The sequence below is a fragment of the Phyllostomus hastatus genome, unplaced genomic scaffold, assembly GCF_019186645.2.
Source record: "Phyllostomus hastatus isolate PE091 unplaced genomic scaffold, TTU_PhHast_1.1 phas_contig_495, whole genome shotgun sequence".
Taxonomy (NCBI): Eukaryota; Metazoa; Chordata; class Mammalia; order Chiroptera; family Phyllostomidae; genus Phyllostomus; species Phyllostomus hastatus.
The window spans coordinates 9,429,220-9,445,041 of record NW_025333895.1 but is presented as its reverse complement, the minus strand read 5'-3'; the positions used below and the strand labels follow the sequence as shown (position 1 = coordinate 9,445,041).

The window sequence follows — 15,822 nt, the reverse complement described above, 5'->3', positions numbered from 1 at the left end:
CCTTTTCTTACTCTCACGCGTGGACTCTGGGATCGCGCATCCACACCGAACACCACACTTCCCGCAGTCTTCCCAACGTGATCCCCATATATGCGCCCCCCCGCGCCAGGTTCACCTCCTGAGGCTCCTTCCAACCCTCCGCGGGAGTCCCCCCAGCAGTTATGGCAAAATGTTTATTTCTGTAACAAAACGGCTGCCTGGGGACGGGGGACAGGCAGGGTCCCGCTCCGGGTCACTTCTTCTTCTTGGCCACCTTGAGTTTCCCATCGATCACGCGCTGGGCCTGCCCCTTGATCTCCGCCCGCGAGGGGACGTAGCTGTGGTCCACGTCCGCGAAGTGGAAGGTTTCTGGGGAGGGAGCGGCGGGGGGCCGGGCTTTAGCCCCTGGACTTGCCGGCCGCCTTCATCCATCGCGGCGCCAGGTGCGGACGACATTTTCTGTGTCCCTGGTGCCCTGGCATTTGGGGTCTTACAGACTAGGGGGAGGGACTGCACCCCAGGGCTGCCTAGTTGTTAGAGAGGGCGCAGGGCTTGCCCTGGGGGCGTCTTTCTCGCAAACCGACCGATGCGCAGCCCCCAACCCTTTAACCAAATCTCACAGCAAGCCACCATTCCCCAGCCCAACTGACCCCAGTCCAGGGACCAGACAACTGGGCACAGCCCCCGTGTCCCCAGCCCACTGGAGGTGCTGATCGTAAACTGCTGAGCCTGCCATTCCCACAGACACGCCAGGAAGGGCTCTTCCCCGCCTCCTGGGGGGCACTGGTGCTCCCCGGGTCAGGACTTGTGGCGAATTCTCCTCTCCATGGCACTGGCCTCTCCATATCCTCGCCTAGTCCCTGACACACCCTCTCCTCCCCTGTGCGTTCTGCTCGGATGGAGCAAGCGGCCGGCAGCCCAGCCTCGGCCCCTGCACAGTTCAGCCCGGCCATCCACCCCCATCCTGTCCCCGTGCTGGGCAGCCTGGCCCCCCAGCCCCCCCTGAGCCTGTACCTATCATGTCCTCCTCCAGGTCCTCAAAGCTGATCCTGGTGTTCTGCTTCTCCTTCAGAGTGGAGGACTCCAGGGCGTCCCTCACCTTCGTGTTGATCTGCAGGGCACAGCGGACTGTCAGCTCCAAGGGCACCCATGTGCCCTTGCAGCCCCCCCCCCCCAAGGCCACAGGACTACCTCCTCAGTCATGGACAGCGTCCGCACTCTGTTGGCCAGGTACAGCAGCTTCCTCTCGCAGTACGCCAGCTTGCCGTGCACGTCGAGGTTGTCCGAGAGCGTCGCTTCTTTCTGCAGACCAGGAGGAGGCGCTCTGCTCCTCTGGGGCCCCTCCCAGGCTCCCTGTGCACACAGCTCCTCCCCACTCAGCGGGCCCCCCACCCCTGTACCTGGCCTGGGGGCAGGATGATGCCAATGAGCCGGATATACAGGTTGTCGATGCCCGTCTGGATGGTCAGCAGCAGCTTCTGGCTCTTGGTCATGTTAGTGTGGGCCAGCTGCAGCCGCTCCTCCTCCTCCCTCAGCGTGTCCTTCATTTTCCTCTGGACGGACTCAAAGCTGGGGAGGACGACAGGAGGAAGTGAGGCCCAGGCCCGAGGGCCGCGATGGGGGCACCCGGGTCCCTGGCTGCTCTGCGGAGCACCAGCGGGTGGCTGGCGGTGCCCGCCCGGGGCTCGGAGCCTGGCGTGGGGCCCCGGGGGGGGGAGGGGCAGGGAGGCAGGGTGCCCTGGGCACCTGTTGGAGCTGGGCGCCTGGCGGAACTTGAGCAGCGCCTCCTCTGTCTCCAGCCTCCTCATCAGGGCCCCCAGCTGGGCCCGCCTGGCCTCGCAGTCCTCCATCTGCAGCTCCAGGTTGTCCTCCGTGGTCCGCTGAGCCAGGAACTGGCCTGTGATGTCCTGGGGGCACCGGCGGGGGCGAGAGGCTGGTGTGGGCCAGCCGGGCAGGACCCACAGCACTGCCTCCCTCTGGGTCCTTCCCGGCGGTCAGTGGTGCTGGCCAGGGCCGCCGGGCACTGGGACTGGGGGGCAGCCGTCGGACGAGGTGCTCCCTGGGTGTCACTGCAGGAAACCCTTGCGACAAGCAGGGGGCAGAGACCCGAGACGACCACTCAGAGACCGTGCGGCTTCCAGGAGCTTGTCTGAGGGTGGCCAAGCTTATGCCAGGGGTGTGGCTCGGAGCACGAGAGTTACCCATAAGGAGCCCAGACTGGATTAAAATAAAGGGGGTGGGGCGTGGAGAGGCAGCTGCTCCTCAGAATGCTGACAGTTTGCGAAGGGGCTGGGCCTGGGGGCTGGAGGCCACACCCTAGGCCTTCGGAGCCTCAGATTCCGCAGCTCCAGGCGTGCCCTGGACGGTGCTGGGATGGGCCAGCTGTGCCCCGGGAGAGCCCTCCACCCTGAGCCGTGGGGGCCACAGCACTGCCTATCCATTCATTCATTCATTCATTCATTCAGAAGGTGCTTGTGGAGCCTGGGCCGGTTCAGCAGGGGGTGGGGGTGGGGGCACCCGCCCTCCGGGCCGGTGCCCCCCACCCCGAGGCAGGGCGGGGGGCACGAAGCAGTACCCAGAGGTGGGAGCACCGCACAGCCGTCTTGATTTTCTCCACCAGCGTGGTCGTGTTCGCCTGGTACTCAACGTTGGCCACGGAGGCCTCCCGTTTCTTCACTGCGCAGAGCAGAGGGCAGAGAGGGGATGGCCAGTGCGCGGGGACGGGTGCCCGGCGCCTGCCCACCACCGGGGAGCCACCGGGGAGCCCAGTCCCAATCCCCGCGCGTACACGTTGTTCGCCTGCTTCCTTCCTGAGCAGGCCTGGGGGGCGGGGCCCTCGGGGCAGCCCGTCCAGGGTCCAGGGCAGGACGGGAAGCAGCGCAGCTCAGCGGGGCTTCCCAGAGGCCGCGCGGAGCCCGGGGAGAAAGCCAGGGGCCTTGAAAGGGGCCGTGAAGCAGGAGCCTTGAAGCTGTGGCCAGGTGCTCAGCCTCCGCAGGGGCTCACCCCCCTCACTCGGGTCACACCTGGCCCCGAGGGGGCCTGGCCGGGCAGGTCGAGCCAGGGTCGGCCTCCTGGGGCCTGAGCTGGGGTCGGGCTGGGGGCCGAGTGCTCACCCTTCGTGGTCTCCATTCCCATGAGATTGGAGGGGAAGTCCAGGTCTCTGCGGCCCTGGTTGGGGTGCAGGGGTGGGGGCGGGGCAGGTCAGCAGCACCCCGTGCTGGGGGTGCCCCCCGGCCCGTCCCTCGGCCTCGCGGGGTCCTGGGCACTCACCCAGCGGTATTTCTCGCTGGTCTCCTTGGTGTGGACCTTGTCGATGAGCTTCTTCTGCTGGTTCAGCCTGTTCTCCCGCGCCCGGCGCTCCTCGATGAAGGTCGCCTCCCCCTGTCTCATGTTCATCTGCGGGCACGGGGCGGGGCGGGGGTCTGTCTCCAGAAGGGGGCCTCCCACATGCGAGATCATCCAGCGCTCCCTTTCGGTCCCCATCTCCCTGGATTCGGGAGCAGCCGTCCAGGCCGCCGGCCAGGACCCCTTTGTGCCGCACAGTGCCTGCCGCTCTCACCAGCCTCTGGCTTCCCGCCGTCCCCTCCGCTGTCCCCTCCGCCCGGCCTCTCAGCGGCGGTGCCTTCCCTCCTCCGTCCCAGTCACCCAGGTGCAGCCACTGCTCAGGGGCTCCCGCTGCCCCCTGCCCAGCCCCCCTCGGAGCCCACTAACATGGATTCCGCGTGTCTAAAAACGACTCGTCATCTTCCCCCAAACCCGGGTTCTCCCTGTCCTGCCTCCGTGGCTGGTGCCACGGCCCATCCACACCTGCCGACTATGAGGCCGCCTGGAGGCTGCCCCGCCCCTCACTGTTCCCACCCAACTCAGGGCCACCTTCCCGGGGGGCCTTGTGACGGCGCCTCAGCTCCCGCGGAGTCCGCCCCCCGCCCCCTCCGCTGGTCCAGCCCCCATCTCCGCAGCCAGAGCGCACCTGCTTTGGCACTCACACCTGATCGCGGCTCCCCCGTTTCCTCCCCCGGCTCCAGGGGAGGGGCGGGCGGACACCTGCGTCCCCGCTGCCCAAGGCCAGTGCTGCCCGAGGCCAGTTCCTCTGCAGCCTGGCGCCTCCCGGGGGCCCGCCACCCCCAGGCCCGGAGCCCCTCGCCACCGCTGCCCCGGGAGGTCAGCACCCCCGGCGCCTGGGTCTCTGCCGCACTGGCGAGGGGCTGTGGGACAGGGACGGCTGGGCGAGTGGCTGCCTCCTCACACTGCCCCTTCACAAGGACGGCCTTGGGGGTGGGGGGCTGGCACAGACTGGGAGGGAGGGCGGCTCCGCCCAGCCTGGCCAGTCCTCTCCCTGCTCTGTCTGCCCGCGGCTTCCTGTCTAGTGGGGCTCCCTCCGTCCAGCCAGCAGTGGCGCAGAGCAGGGTGGTCAACCCCAGCGATTACCGGCGGAGTGGGCACGGGGGGGGCCTGCTGGAGCCTGAGCCGGACAGGTCCACCAGAGAGCCCTGCAGGGCCCCGGCCCAGGGACCTGAGCTCACCTTGACCTCGTCCGTGATCATCATGGCGTCCTGGGACATGATAGTCATGTCCGACAGTTCTGAGCAGTACTCGGCCACGAGACTCTGCAGCTTGTCCAGCTCTGTGGGGTATCCCGCCAGCTCCTGGGCAGGAACCGAGGGGGCAGCACAGGTGGGCCCAGAGCCTGGCGGTCCAGGGCTTCGGGCCGACTGCACGCTGCCCCCCGGGCCACAGCACCTCCCCCGGCCCCGCCCGGTGCCCTTGTGGACCCTGCAGGGTGGACCGAGCCTGCACCCACCCCTTGTCTGTGAGCACGCTGAGGACAGTGGCCTGTGGCCCCAGCCCCCTGCCGGGCACACAGCAGGGGAAAGGGAGTGTTTGGGGAGAGGTACACAGTATCTCCCTAGGGGGCTCTCCCACTGCCCTGGGCCAGACAGCCCAGCGACACTCCAGCCAGGTCGCCATGGGACGTCCTACCGTGTGACCCTCACACCCAGGGAGACCCACTGCTTGGGAGTGGCTGCTTTGTGAAGTGAACCACATGGGCTGGAAATGGGCTTGGGGTCAGAGACTCAGGGCTCAAGGTCAAGAACACCCTGGCCAGCTGGTGTGGGACCTTGAGAGAGACACTTAACCTCTCTGAGTGTGCCTATCTGTACGAGGGTGGTCGTGGCTTTTCCAGAAGGGTGCTGTCAACAGAGAAGGCACCGTGAGGTGCTTAGCACAGGGCCAGGGTCATAAATGTCCACGATGTCTCGGCTCCTCGTATTTTGTCATTAGTAACTACAATGTGGCATCTTCACTGTTTTTTAAAAGCACAGGTGAGCCCTGGCTGGTGTGGCTCAGCGGACTGAGTGCCGGTCTGCAAACCAAAGGGTCGCCAGTTCGATTCCCAGTCAGGGCCCATGTCTGGGTTGTAGGCCAGGTTCCCAGTAGGGGGCGTGTAATATGCAACCACACATTGATGTTTCTCTTCCTCTCTTCCTCCCTCCCCCTCTCTCTCTAAAAACTAAATTAAACCTTAAAAAAAAAATGCAAGTGACCACTGGTGATATTTTTGAAAAACGCGTATGTTCTGAAAAGATGCGCAGATGCCACTAGGGGGCACAATGGGCCCCGGTGGAGGAGGAGCTGGGCCTGGAGGACCCGGGCTGGGCCGGGGTCGGAAAGGCGTGCAGGGCCTCCAGGTGCCTCCAAGGGGCCGGGGCCGGGGGACAAGCCGGAGCACGGACCTCTGCTGCCTGGCTCTGGGGGCCGCGGTCGGGATGGGGGGCTGTGCCTGCCGGTCCGCCCCACCCTCCTCCAAGCCACATGGCCACCTGTCAGCCTCCTCCAGGGCTCCCCTTTCCCAGCCTCGTGATGAGGAAGATTGGGAGGGGTCCCTCACTCTCCCTCCCCCTCCTGTCAAGCTGCCCCTCTGGCACCTGGGACCCACCCCCAACCCCGTCTCCTTCCCATCTGCCGTCTACCGTCCACCCGGCCTGTGGCAGGCACCTGTGCTCCGCGCTGTGGGGCCAGGAGGGGCACCCCGGGAAGGGACCTTGCCTCGCTGCGGGCTTACGGCCCCCGGGGGCTTCCTCCTGGCCGCCTCCCCGGGGAGCGGGGCGGCCGGCTGGGACGTGGTGGGCAGCAAGCTGAGGCCGCCGGCTTGCTTTGAGGCAAGGTGCCCTGTATATTGGAGGACTTCCCAGGGGTGGGGGCGGGGGGCGAGGGGTTACCGCTTGCCCTCAGAGACCAGGCAGTGAATGAACACCACGCTCACCGCCCAGTACATGCAAGCAAGGGCGAACCCTTCTGCCTCATCCCTTGAGGTGCCTTCTCTGAGTAGCAACGGCAAGGTCTTGGCAGAATGTTCCTTAGGTGCTGGTTCCGCCGCTCAGAGGGCGCCCAAAGCAGGGTCCAGCCCTCAGGGTGTTCGGCCAGGGAGGCTGCAGGCCTGGGGGCCGCCCTACCCCGGGGTGGGGGTCCCGCCCCCACCGAGACCCCAGCCCTCCGCACCAGCTGGGGCCGGCTGCAGACCCGGCCCCTCCCACCCAGCTGGGCTCCCTGGGCTCGGGTGAGGGGCTCACTTTCTTCAGATAGTCCAGCAGGCCCACGTACAGCAGGTGGATGTTCTGGCTCGTGGTGATCTTGATCATCGTCTTTTCGATGTTGTTCTCCAGCTGGCGGATGACCTGGGGGCTGCCCAAGGGCACAATGAGGGCCTGGCCCCCTGGAGCGGGCGAGGACAGCTGCGGGGTAGGGTCTCATTCATTTGGCCCCGCCCACCCACGTAGCCCCGCCCCGCCCTCCTTCCCACACCAAGAGGCTCCACCCCTCCCGCGCCCTGCCCGAGGAGTCCCACCTCCGACCCCGGCGCCCCGCCCCACCCCTCGCGAGGCCCCGCCCCGCCGCCCCGCCACCTGCAGCAGGCGCAGCTCCTCCTTGGTGGCGGTCGGCTGGTTCTGCAGGCTGGCCAGCTCCAGCTGCATGCTCTCCAGCTGCTGCCCGCGCCGCCGCGCCAGATGGATCAGCGCGTTGTGCGCGTTCACTCGGTCGAAGACGTACTTGCGCAGCTTCTCCCGCGCCACCTGGGTCGGGGAGGGTACGGTGCGCACGCAGGGGCTCGAGTGCCTGCCTGCGGCGGGTGGGCAGGGAGGGCCCCTGGGGTGGGAAACTCGTTCTGCCCCCCACCGGCTCCGAAGCGTTTAGCGGGGGGTGGGCTCCCTCCTGTCGCCCTACCTCCATGGTGCAGCGGCAGTGCGCCAGCCTCGTGGGCATGTCCTTCCCGCAGGCCTTGGAGATGGACCGCTGGTCGTACTGTGGGGCAGCGGCAGCTGAGCTGGCGGGCGTCTCTGCGTTCCCTGCCGCCCGCCCCGCCAGGCACTCTCCCAGGGCTGCTTCTGCCCGTGACAGCGCAGCAGCAAGACCCCAGGAGGAAGAGCGCTACAGGCCCCCACGCAGGTCATCCCAGCTCAGACGCGATGGGGGTCCGGAGAGGAGGGCCCGGCTCTCTCCTACGAGGCCAGAGAGCCGGAGGGGCCCCTGCGGCAGTGGGTAGCCCGGGAGAGGGGATCTCGTCAGGGATGCTGACCACCGGGCTCGCCGGAGTGACTGGGGCCCAGAGCAGGTCCCTGTGAGTCCCTCCCCAGATGCGCCAGCTGCGGAAGTGAGTGGGGAGAGGAGCGGAGGTGCCCCCTGCTGTCCAGCTGTGTGTCTGTTTCAGCACGTGCCCGCCCCACCCACACCCCCAGGCAGCGGGGCGGGGGGCCGGGGGCGCGGCGCGCGGCGCGGGGGCGGGACTGGGCTGTTCACCTTCTTTGCCAAAGCCCAGTCTTGGGCCCCCTGACGGATGTTGCTGCGCAGGAGCGCCTGCGTCGCCTTGTTTTTGGCGGTCTTCTCCTTCACGGCCTGGGTCTGCAGCGCCCGGCATTGCTCTGTGGGCGTGCGAGGGTCGGGGTGGCCGGGGTGTGGGCCCAGGGCCGGGCCTCCCGGGATGCGGGGGCCTAGGGAGCCTCCACTACCCTGCTCCTAACTCCCACGCTGCCTGCCGTCGGGGCGCCGGGCCCCGCTGCTCAGCAGCGCTCGTCTGGGTGGCTGTGCTGAGTGTGTGTGTGTGTGGGGGGCGCGGCGTCTCCTGTTCCCTCCCAGACCAGCTGGCCCGCGGAGGCAGCTGGGTCTCCTCCTGCTCCCTTTGGCTTTGGCGTCCACAGTGCATTCAAACCTCCGTGAGGACCCCCGGGTTCTCCTCGCCCCACCCCCGCCCCCTGCTGGCAGGCCCCTGTAGTCCCTTCTGCCAGCTCTGGTCAGGGGGTGGGCGATAGGGTCCACTAGCTGCGGGCCCTGGACCGCCCCTGTTAGGAAAGTCCTGCACCCCGGAGCCCCTGAGCACGCTGGGGGTCAGCCCCCGGTAACAACCGCAGGGGCGGCTCACCCTGGAGCCGAGTGATGGTCTTGAGCTCCTGGATCTGCTCGTCCATGTCCCCCTCGCTCTGCGTCTTCATGGTGGCCGAGGGGCCCTGCCTCCCGGTGCTGCGTCTGCTCAGCAGAACCGCAGCTCAGGCTGCCCCAGAACCTCCGCCCATTGTGATGGGGGCCAAGGTTCTCAAAGCCCAGGGAACCCTGGGATTCCTAGCCCCGGCCGTCACCACCTGTGCCCCCAGCCAGCCTGAGGTGGCCCCCCGCACGCCTGGGTCCTGTGGCTCCTCCCTGAGCAGGAGCGCGGCCGGGGTCGGGCACCCCTCCCCACAAAGAGGGGACTGGCGGTGGGCAGGCAGTGCGGCCACACACCCCTCCTCCGAGGCCTCCTGAACTCCAGACCCCAGGCTGCCTTCCGGGGTGGGGGTGGGGGGTCTCCTCCAGCCCAGCGCAGGTTCACCTCCATGCCTGGTGACCCGGGCCTTCTCTGCCCCACTCTCCCTGACCTCGGCCTCCACTCCCCGGGCACCCCTGGGTCCAGCTTTGGGTGTCACCCCAGCAGGGCTCGGTCCCCACCTCTGCACCCTGACCGTGAGCTTCCCACGGGGCGCGAGCACCAAGCCCTGGACGGCCTGGGGCTGGGGGGCCGGGGCACACAAGGGAAGGGGCGCTTTTCCTAGCTGCCCTGTGGGACTTCACTGTGGCCGCTGTAACAAAGCACCTTGGGTGGCGGCTTAAACACTGGACATTTACTGTCTCGAGTCCCAGACACTGGAAGTCCAAGACCCGGGGTGGGCGGGGCTGGCTCCCCCGACCCTCCTCCAGGTGGGCAGACACCGTCCTGGCCGGGCCTCACATGGCCTTGTCTCTGGGCTGTCCCTGTTGTCTCCTCCTCTCATGAGGTCGGGAGGGTCAGAGCCCACTCTCGTTTTGACGGTCCCCTCTTCAGAGGCTGTGCCCATGAGTGCAGTCGTATCCTGAGGCCCCAGGGTGAGGGCTGCAATGTGTGAATTGTGGGGGGACACCGTCTGGCTTTCACCTGTGGTTACAGCGCCCACCTTCGCATAGGGCCTCTTACACAGGTGCTGTGCCTTTCTGGGCACGCTGGTTTTACTGTATGTTTATTTTCAGAGAGAGGGGAAGGGAGAGAGGGAGGGAAACATCAATGTGTGGTTGCCTGTTGTGCGCCCCCTACTGGGGACCTGGCCTGTAACCCAGGCCTGTGCCCTGACTGGGAATCGAACCAGCGACTCTTTAGTCTGTAGGCCTGTGCTCAATCCCCTAAGGCACACCAGCCAGGGCTGGTCACTCTGTTTTTGAAAAGTGGGTCCAGTCAGGTCTAAAACTCCCATTCACCTTCTCTGCCTCCCTCTGAGCTGGGTCTTACTCTCAGGGTGATGGAAGGACCTGCCATATACCTGTCTGCATCCCCTCCCTGCCCCCTGTGCTGACCCAAGGCCTAAGGCAGCAGCTGCCCGCTGTTCCCCAATGTTGGTTCTCCCTTCTTGCTCAGATATAGAACCCCTGAATTTTAGTGGGGACACAGGGCTGCCTAGGACAAGGCAGCCTTCCTATGTGCCTCTGCACAGTGTGCCCATGCAGTGTAAGCAGAATGGTAAGTGAACTGTCCTCCTCCTCCTCCTTTCTGTTGGCTGGGATGGAGACACAATGGCTGGAGCTGGTGCAGCTGCCTGGGACCATGAGGTGGATTTGGAATAGAGGTCATTGCAACAGGGCACGAACTGCAAGAAGCTGGGGCCCCAGGCTGCCCACTTGCACCTTTACACGGGGGAGACCCCAGGTCACTTATGCCATGGTTATCTTGGGCATCCTGTCACTGCCTTCCCACCAACAGGGTCCTGGTGCCTAGCAGGTGCTCAGCAGATATTCTTCTGAATGACTGGCTGGCTGGCCAAGAGGCGCGTGGGCTGCGCTGGCTCGGGCAGCGTGGCCCAGTGCTGTGTGCCTTCAGTGGGCCTGGGAGGCCAACCGCAAAGGCAGCGGACTTGCCCAGAGTTTATGCATCTCTGCCTCTTCCTGTCGGGGTGGGTGAGTGGGTGGCCTCGCCCACTCATGAGCTTTCCTTCCACGAGGACAGAGCTCCAGTGAGCTAGCTCTGACCTCCCCCCGCCCCTGGAGAGAAGTGACTTCCTCTGACCAGTGTTTGGGATGCCAGGCGGATGGGCACAGCCACTTCCCGGCCTCCGTCTCTCGGGAGCCAGGCGCAGTGGGCGGCAGGCCCCGGGTTCTGCTCCTCTGGGCCCGGGCGTGCGGAAACAGACCCCCTGGGGCTGGCAGGGGTGTCTAACCCTGGGGTTCAGTGTTAGGAACTGCCTGGCACAGCCTCCATCCTCAGCCATGTGGCACTAAAGTGAGATTTGTCTCTCAGCTTCCTCCTGCTTTGACTTGCATTCCAATCGCTGTTGAACTCAGGTAGCAAAGAGAGCGAGGCGTTTATTAGTTCCACACGCCCAGCAGTGTCTGTCACCACCGACCGCGGGGATGCGGGACCGGAAAGGGCACGTCCGTGCACCGGGGAGGGTGGCGGTCCTGCCCCACGCACGCAGAGCTGAGCCTGGCGCCAGCCGTGACGCTGTCTGGGTTCGTGCCCACCGTGCTTCTCGCCGCCCTGCAGGAAGCCAGCCCAGGAACAGCCCGTTCTGGTGTGGCTGGGGCACCTCGGGCGTGACGAGGAACCAAGGAGGGGGGAGGGCCGGCCCAGGGTGTGGAGGCGCTGCAGGCTGCGTCCTGGAACTCTCGGGGCCCAGGTCTCGGGCACCATGGCTGGAGCTCTGCCAGGAGTGCTGATCTGCGAGAGGCAAACGGAGACAGTGCCACCCCCTAAAGCAGCTCGTGTCCCTGCGCCCACTTCCCTGCGGTGGCAAAAACGGGGGGTGAGGCCTGTGACGGGGCTGCGGGCAGTGGAGGCCGGGCTCAGGTCCCTCAGCCTGCTGTCTCAGGCCCGGCCTCTCAGTCCAGCCATTCTTCCTCCTCCCGGGCCACCGGCACTCCTCACCCTGTGCTCCCCACACCCCAGGGCCCCCCAGCCCTCCGGGGTCTTCCTCCTGCACACATCCCCTGTCCCGGAAGTGCGTGCGGACGGCGCAGGACAGAGGGGAGAGCCCCTGTCCAGCCTACGCCTCCAGCCCCAGGTCGGCCTGCCTGCAGCTCCAGGCACCAGCGGCCATGCTTTGGCTGCCCACTGCCCCTAGGGCCTCTCACCTGGGCCCGTGTCTGTGGGCAGCTTCCCGGTCTCCAGGAAGACCCAGAGGTCACTGCATTTCTGCGTCTCCACGCGGGTCATCCAGTAGCTGGCCACGGAGCCTACGACTGTGGAGCAGAGCAGGGGCCCATGGGCGGGGGGCCGGGGGCCAGGCCTCTGCACTCCTCAGGCAGGGGAGGAGAACCCAGGCTCAGGACACTTCCGGGCAGATGGCAGTGGTGGGCCTGGCGGGGTCCCTCCGGGAGCTGGGGCCCCGTACCAGGAGGCAGGGACGCCTGGAACATAGCCCCCCGCACCCACTCCTAGTGGGAACCCAATCCCTTCCCCCCGGGGAAGACCCAGAGTCACCTCTGGCAGCTCGGGTGCATTTCAGGGGCCCCAGGCGCTGACCTTGGGGTACCCACCCACGGCCGCTAGCACGTTCCATTGGAAGGGGTATTTAAACTTCCTCTGTAGGAACATCTGCAGGCCCAAGGTCGCACCGGTGCCTGCCAAGAGGCACGGTCCCCATCAGCCAGCCGACCACCGGCTGAATTCCCCGGGGGACACCCGCCCGGCTCCCCGCACCCGCAGGCAGCCGACATGGCGCCCCCTGCTGGGGAGTCAGGGTGAGACAGGGGTTGAGGTCTCTGCACCTGAGGACACCTGGACCCAGCAGCCTACCTGTGACAAAGGTGAAAATGCCTTTCACGAAGGCTCTCGACTGGCAGGCGGCATACTCGCCCAGTCCCTGGGAAGGGCAGGTGTGGAAGGCTCAGTCCCTCCGTCTCCCTCCACCGTCCCACCTGTCCCTCCTCTCGGCACGCCCTCCTGCCCACGCCGGGTGCCCCGTCCCCACGGCGAGAGGGTCCGGACTCTGCCCTTTTTCCCGGACAGGACACACCCGTCGAGCCCCCGCCCCCACTAAGGTCTGCTTCTCAGGTCCGGAGCCCGCGTGATAGGCCGGCCCTCTCACCGGGTGCTTGGCGGCTACCGCGTCGTCCACCCGGGACAGGCCCAGGTTCACCATGGCTGGCAGGGCCTGGCAGTGCGGTCTGCGCAGGCGCGGGTGCAGAGGGCTTGCCGGGGGGGGCGCGGGGGGCGGGGCCTGGAGGGCCGATCTGCGCAGGCGCGGAGGGGGGCCGCGGCTGGAGGATGAGGGCGGAGTCCGGCTTAGGGGCGGGGCCCGCACAAGGGCCGGGGGCGGGGCGGGGCGGGGCGGGGATGGGGGCGTGCCCGGGCGGAGCCTGGTGCATCGGGCAGCCGGGGCTCTAGGACCTGGGGCTGAGGGCCGTGGGCCAGTCGCTGGCCAGGCGTGGGTCCCATGCCCACTGCCACGCTCGCTCGCAGAGGCAGACTGATGACTGATAGTATTGTTTGTTGGGGTGGGACTTGGATGAAGGGATTAAGTCTCTTGAAAACGACCACGGAGTAGCTGTGTATGGAAAGATTAGTTAGCGAATTAATCCCCAAAATACTATAAACCCATACTCACCGCCAGTAGGAGCTGGGGAGGCCCACGGGGGAGGCAGGGTCCCCGCCCTCATAGAGCAGACAGGAGAACAGAGCCGGGAGAGAGAGCAGGAGAACACACCGGGGAGGGGCCAGGAGGGACGGGAGTGTGTGGGTGCACGCCACGGAGGCTGGCAGGGGAGAGGCCTCAGCACCTTCTCTCCTGGCAGAAGATGCAGGTGCCTTTCTCTTGTCCCCTTCCCTCCACAACCGACCCCTGGGGCACTCCCAGCACCTACACCCCCAAAGCCCACCCCATTGCCACACCCCTGCCTACCTCAGGCTCCTCTGGGGGCCTCTGGCCACCCTCTGACTCTGTGACCCTCTCCAGAATTGGGGCCAGGTCACTGTGCTGGCCATGATGGGGAGGCTGGGGGATGGCCCTGGGACCCCACAAGTCAGTGTGGCCCTGAGGCTGGGCTAGTGGCAGGTGGGGGGCACCCTCCCTGCAGGGCCTCCTTGGGCCCCAGGGCCCTCCTGCCCTCCTGTTCTGAGCCCACCCTGCAGGGGTCCCAGGACTGGGGGCTGCAGGGTGGGGAATGCACTCTGTGGTCGGGGAATGTCCTTGCCTGGAGAGCTGCAGTCCCGCGCCGTGGTTCCCTTCTTCCCCGGGGAGCTGCAGGGCACCAGCTTGGTCCCCGGAGTCGGACTCTGCCCTGCCTGCCTCCCATCACACGGCCCCTGTCTGGGCTCCCAGCCCCCAACACTGATGGGCAGAGTGAGCCTGGGAGGGCAGGGTTGGGGGGGGCTGCAGGCCTCTCCCAACATCTCAGCTCTGGCTGCCTTAGGGAGCTCCGAGGGGGCCATGCTGCCGGGGGCCCCACATGTGGGTGAGACGCGTCCAGAGGCTACCTCCCTTCTCTGTCCTGAGGCTCCCCTGGAGCCCGCTGACTTGGTGGGGGGGGTCCTTGCTCCCCCGGATGTTTCTTCTTGTGCAGCCTCTGTGTGGGGGGGGCTGGGTGCCCGGCTCCAGGAGGGGCCCCTCCACCTTGCAGACCGTGTGGGTGTGCGCATTTGTGCGCAAGTATGTGGGTGTGTAGGGGTGGGGGGGGATCCCCATGCACCTCGCCATTGGGAGATGGCTGGGAGGATATCGGGCTCCGAGATGAGCAGGAGAACAGTGTCACCTGCCCCTTGGGCCCTGTTGACTGAAGGAAGGACTGAGCTCTGCTCTCGCACCCAGGAGCCCTGTGCCGGGAAGTCCACAGTGTGTCCTTCCCCATCCCTGTCCCCACCCTTTCCCTGGCATCCTGTACTTGCCGCCGGCTGTGGAGAGCAGGACCAATAAAACGGCGTGGGTCCAGCCACGATAGCATAAAGGACATAGAACAAAATGGCGTCACTCACGTCAAGCAAGCTGTCTGCCAGCAGCCATGAGACGCTCTGGTTCAAGAAGGAGATGACCCAGGTCATGCTTGGCGGCGTGGGGTGTTCAAGGTATCTGCACAGGTGACCCGAACAGACACGTGTGTAGAGGCAGAGTACCCCAGGATAAGCCCACCGAGAAGTTCCCCACTCGCCATCGGGGTCCCCAGACGCGTATCGAGAGACCCAGGGGTGGAGTGCGCGGCCCTGGAGGGAGGCAGGCTCCCTGCCACTGCTGAGGCCGCCGAGCTCTGCACACCAGGCTGCAGCTCCACGCCGCGGCCGTGTCCCTTGGCTCCGGCCGCCGGGGGCTCTGCTCCGAGCTGCCTCCAGGCCGGTGGCCGAGACGCTGGGACTCGGGTTCGAGTCCCTCACGGATTGCTGTGTGTGTGTGACACTCTTCCCAGAGCGTCTGAGTGTGAGCAGGGTGTTAACCCGTGTTGACACTCTGCCCTGAGCGAACCTGCATTCCTTTGGAGAGGCTGAGTGGACAGCCTGCTCACCTGGTGGGACCACCCTGCTCCTGGGTGCTGGGCGGCCCGCCGACTGTCCGCCGGCCGCCTCCCAGGACAGGCGGCGTTGGGAACACACGCTCGTGACTCTGAGGACTGACGCTCCTTCAGGCCGCCCTGCCCTCCAGCCGGGGGGAGGCGGTGGGGGACGATTTTACTTTAGTTTTTTAGTTCTCTTACTTGTTTCTTTTCAGAGAGGGGAAGAGAGGGAGAAAGAGAAGGAGAGAAACATCGATTGGTTGCCTCTCACACGCCCCCAGCTGGGGACCTGGCCCACAACCTGGAATCGAACCGGCGGCCTTCTGGTTCGCAGGCTGGCACTCAACCCACTGAGCACACCCGCCAGGGCTGAGACGTCTTTTTAAATCACTTACTTCCCCCTGTTGTTAATTGGGTGGTTTGTTATTATGTTTGAGCCTTGAGAATGCTTTGCAGACTTTCGGGCCCAAGTCCTTTATCAGGTGTGTGTTTCATAAATATTTTCATGGGCAGGTGTGCCCGCCTTCCATCCGGCGACCCTGGGGCCCGGTGGCCAGCTGGCGCCACCTGAAACCCAGCGGAGGCGTCGAGCGGCAGCCCGGGCTGGGCCCCTCCCTCGGGCTAGGGCGAGGGTCTTCCTCCCACCCCGTACCCACTTCCACTCCAGAGCCCTGGTCATCCTGGCCCTCCCCGGGGACCCCTGTCCCACACTTGAGGCATCTGGGTGGCCCCCCCAAGGCCACGTGCTGCCCCTGGCACGGTGGACACTAGACGAGACGTCACCAGCAGAGGCCTTGGCGGCTAGAGCACCCCCCTCCCTGGTGACACCCTGGCTGGAATACTTATGCAACTGGAGATAAGGTGGTTTTGAGA

General features: G+C 66.3%; 2 protein-coding genes across 4 annotated transcripts; both read right to left on the bottom strand.

Annotated features, from left to right (window-relative positions):
* Positions 1 to 159: 159 nt before the first annotated feature.
* Positions 160 to 8,465, bottom strand: CCDC183 (coiled-coil domain containing 183). The gene is made up of 14 exons (XM_045845922.1): positions 8,396 to 8,465; positions 7,777 to 7,898; positions 7,204 to 7,407; positions 6,885 to 7,052; positions 6,552 to 6,656; positions 4,503 to 4,625; positions 3,250 to 3,375; positions 3,093 to 3,147; positions 2,555 to 2,655; positions 1,726 to 1,886; positions 1,380 to 1,548; positions 1,171 to 1,281; positions 994 to 1,090; positions 160 to 348 (listed from the first exon to the last, which is right to left on the bottom strand). The coding sequence occupies exons 1-14, from the start codon at positions 8,463 to 8,465 to the stop codon at positions 233 to 235; spliced, it is 1,728 nt and encodes a 575-aa protein (XP_045701878.1). The 3' UTR covers positions 160 to 232.
* A 2,247-nt stretch (positions 8,466 to 10,712) lies between these two features.
* On the bottom strand, positions 10,713 to 12,661 carry TMEM141 (transmembrane protein 141). 3 transcript variants are annotated; one of them, XM_045846313.1, is made up of 5 exons: positions 12,558 to 12,661; positions 12,266 to 12,332; positions 12,007 to 12,090; positions 11,602 to 11,709; positions 10,789 to 11,188 (listed from the first exon to the last, which is right to left on the bottom strand). In XM_045846313.1, the coding sequence occupies exons 1-5, from the start codon at positions 12,609 to 12,611 to the stop codon at positions 10,809 to 10,811; spliced, it is 693 nt and encodes a 230-aa protein (XP_045702269.1). In that variant the 5' UTR covers positions 12,612 to 12,661; the 3' UTR covers positions 10,789 to 10,808. The 3 variants fall into 3 exon arrangements, with proteins under 3 accessions (XP_045702271.1, XP_045702269.1, XP_045702270.1); XM_045846314.1 differs by lacking the exon at positions 12,007 to 12,090 and having other exon boundaries at positions 10,790 to 11,188; XM_045846315.1 differs by lacking the exons at positions 12,266 to 12,332; positions 12,558 to 12,661 and having other exon boundaries at positions 10,713 to 11,188; positions 11,951 to 12,087.
* Positions 12,662 to 15,822: the final 3,161 nt, after the last annotated feature.

Coding starts and splice junctions, on each gene's coding strand:
- CCDC183 (XM_045845922.1), bottom strand. CDS start 8,465: ATGAAGACGCAGAGCGAGGGGGACATGGACGAGCAGATCCAGGAGCTC. Junction 7,899..8,395: donor GACCATCACTCGGCTCCAGG/GTGAGCCGCCCC, acceptor GCACGCCCACAG/AGCAATGCCGGGCGCTGCAG. Junction 349..993: donor CCTGGAGGAGGACATGATAG/GTACAGGCTCAG, acceptor CTCCCTCCCCAG/AAACCTTCCACTTCGCGGAC.
- TMEM141 (XM_045846313.1), bottom strand. CDS start 12,611: ATGGTGAACCTGGGCCTGTCCCGGGTGGACGACGCGGTAGCCGCCAAG. Junction 12,091..12,265: donor CATTTTCACCTTTGTCACAG/GTAGGCTGCTGG, acceptor GCCTCTTGGCAG/GCACCGGTGCGACCTTGGGC. Junction 11,189..11,601: donor GCCCACAGACACGGGCCCAG/GTGAGAGGCCCT, acceptor TGCCTCTCGCAG/ATCAGCACTCCTGGCAGAGC.